This window comes from Rhea americana, unplaced genomic scaffold (genome assembly GCF_003343005.1).
Source record: "Rhea americana isolate MKP2758 unplaced genomic scaffold, rheAme1 scaffold_48, whole genome shotgun sequence".
Taxonomy (NCBI): Eukaryota; Metazoa; Chordata; class Aves; order Rheiformes; family Rheidae; genus Rhea; species Rhea americana.
The window spans coordinates 4,775,681-4,778,644 of NW_028186623.1; the positions used below are offsets into that span (position 1 = coordinate 4,775,681).

At 43.1% G+C, this 2,964-nt stretch overlaps 1 protein-coding gene across 1 annotated transcript in view; it reads left to right on the forward strand.

Moving 5' to 3' along the window:
- Window positions 1-1,641: 1,641 nt before the first annotated feature.
- Window positions 1,642-2,964, forward strand: part of LOC146589159 (uncharacterized) — a 29,515-nt gene continuing 28,192 nt past the window's right edge. Inside the window, exons 1-3 of the mRNA XM_085316744.1 lie at window positions 1,642-1,783; window positions 2,209-2,432; window positions 2,833-2,954. Of these exons, the coding sequence (XP_085172870.1) occupies window positions 1,642-1,783; window positions 2,209-2,432; window positions 2,833-2,954 (488 nt within the window). The remainder of the gene's footprint in view (window positions 1,784-2,208; window positions 2,433-2,832; window positions 2,955-2,964) is intronic.

The following is a 2,964-nucleotide window of genomic DNA, read 5'->3' on the forward strand; positions in this document are numbered from 1 at the left end:
GAACCAAACTGTTTTAACTAACACTTCCTCTATTGCATATCCTCCCATAAAATACCACTTTTGGTTGAGGACTTTAGGCACTACTGATTTAAAAAGTGTATACCAATTAATCCTTACACTGTAGGAACAGAGTTCTGCAAAATAGTACCAACTACTGGCAACCTGCACACAGCCAATCAAGATGCAGTCTGAACTCTTGCAAAAAGATAAATTAGTATTAAACTTTTAAGACAATCTCCTCATCCTTGGGACTGCCCTCCCACATCCTGCATTTTCCAGGCTGACTCTCCAGTGCAACAGTGATTACCATTCAAAATACATCTGGAAACCACTCGTATATCACGTCCCCAGAAAGTCTATGGACACGCTACGCAACTTCTTGGAACTACCAGCTGTGTAGAAGGTCTTTAAGAAACATACATGCACTAAGTAGTGCTTTAAAAAAAAAAGAGAGAGAGAGAGAGAGAGAGAAATATTATCCAGAAGTGCGCTTGCATGTTTGATTTTGTATTTCACAAGAAAACACAAGTCTGTGAGACATATGGCATCTTCATTATGCATGTAGAGAGGGCTCTGCGAGGGCTGCCTTCTAGTGCAAGAGCAAAGGTTTCAGAAGTGCCTCAGGGACCCATCAGTCTGGGACGTGGCATTACCTCCYTCTACCTACCTCTCAGTACATTTAAAAAATCTGTTCCTGAAGCGGCATCGAGGAGTTCATCACCTCGTTTCCTGCGATTAGCAGAGCACAACACGTTCTGCGTGTCACAACGCAAAACTCAAAGACGAGGAAGCACTCGAGACTCTCTCTTTTTACCTGCCCGGCTCTAGCACACGGCAGCGCGCTGAACCCTGCGCGGCTGCGGGGCTGCGCGGCCGCGCAGCGCAGTTTGCCGGGCCGAAAGGGGAGCCACGCTGCCCCCTGCCGTGGGAACTGGTGTTTGACCGGCACGAAGAGAAGCTTCGTCTTCCTGGGTAACAGGTTCAGAAACACCCGCCGCTCTGCAACCTTGGAACAACCCCCCGTCCCTCCCCCCGAGRAACAGCGGGGATAAAAAGAGCATTCAAAAAAAAAAAAAAAAATCAGGTCTTCTGACCTGCATTCTAGGATCTGGCACGGAGACTGAAAAACAGAGCAGAATGACCACAAATATTCAGGCTTCCTACAATAAACGCTGAGAAGACACCAGCTGCTAAACAGGGTTTTGTTTTATGCACATCATAAATTATGCACGCTATCTCAAGACTGACACACAATGTATCCCACGTTTATGGATGATTGTTTATGGCAAGTGAAGATTCACAGGTTTTGAAAACACACAGGCGTTACAGTGAGCTTGAAGAGTTCAGGTTACAAAGTACAGTAAGAAGTTGTCTATAGTCATAGATAAGCACTTATCTGTACTGCAACTTGAGTATTTTGTATGTAAACTCTTTCAACTGGACAGAGTACAGCTTGTTACATGACCTACTGGCGAGTACAACAGGCTCAAATAACTTATATGAATATTTCATGCAGATATATTAGCATGTCTTAACTTTCACTCTTCATTAAAAATCCAGTGGCTGAAAAGATAGCTCTCCTTATGCGTGGCTGCTACTTACCAACATTTGACAAACCGAGTTACTCCCTGCAATAGGAGAATGGCCCGCTTCCTCTTCATTTTCTCAATTTTCCTGAGCTTGCRTTCTGGTAATGGGGAGCTGCAGCTTCAAAACAATGAGGATTGTCAAAGTGGAATTTACTGCAAAAGAAGAGAACAGAATCTGACAATCTGTCCAGCAGGTATTTGTGAATAATTTACCAGAGGCTATTAGCTTCTTTAGAATGCTTTTTAGTTACATGCTGCTCAATGGGATCTTAGTTTTGCTGAATGCTACGGGAGTACAGAGATAATCAATTAGGATTGCAGAAATTCAGACTGTAMAAGGTAAATAGGCTTAAACAACAAGTGCACAGTATTCAAATTTTATTGTAGTAAGATTCAGTTATCAGAAGACTTCCTTTCTGTATTGCAAAATAAACCAATATTGAAACAGGAACATTTTTACTGATGCAGAATGCATTTAACTGCTTTTGATGTTATGACACAAGTAAGTTCTATTGAATTTATACTCTAAAGATATTCTAACTCATGTAACTCATCTACATAACRCAGCCACACTCTATAAGAAAAAATTAACAGGAATTGTTTTTGTTGTTACTCAAAGGCTTTTTCTGCCCTGGAGGAAATATCACACCAGTTCCATGTCCCCCAGGCACTTTTCGTCCAGAAGGAGCAGCGCTGATATCACACAGTTGTTTGACATGCCCAGTGGATTTCTTTAATCCTATGCCGGGCCAAAAAGCATGTCTTCCATGTGGCTCAGAGGCTGCACAGCCTGCAGAAGGTCAAGATACATGCATCTGCCTTGGGAAGCATCAGGTGTTCCAGGTACAGGAGCAGTCCTGCAAAAGCAGTTCAGATCTCATGTGTTCCACTACCTATTACCTCAGGCTCCGATCTTCACTCTCTTTACCTCGTATGCAGTGCCCTATGCCATCTTTCTCTCTTCAGCTTTGGCAGTCTTCAGTCTCGTGTCTCTTTTCTAATTACATAGATCCACAGTGTTCTTTTTTTKGGGKGGGAGKGGGAAGAAGATGTGCATATTTACTGAGTTTCTTCAGAGTTGCATCATTCTGTCTCCTTTCCTGGAAGGTAAAGGGAATGGACATTGATATTAAAATTTCACCTACCTTTGTCAGGTAAGGTGTAATACCTGACCCAGCAAGTTACAGAACAGCGTCTGCATGAGACAGCAGGTTTATAGACAAGTATCTGTCTTTTCTTCCAGCCCCGTGATGCTCACTGCACATGTCCTCCAGGTTACTGGAGCTCCTTAGATGAGAGGATGCATTGTGTCAGACAACTGTATGACATTTGTAGAGACTCAGCCTCCCGAAATCAGGAAGGACAATGTTTAACC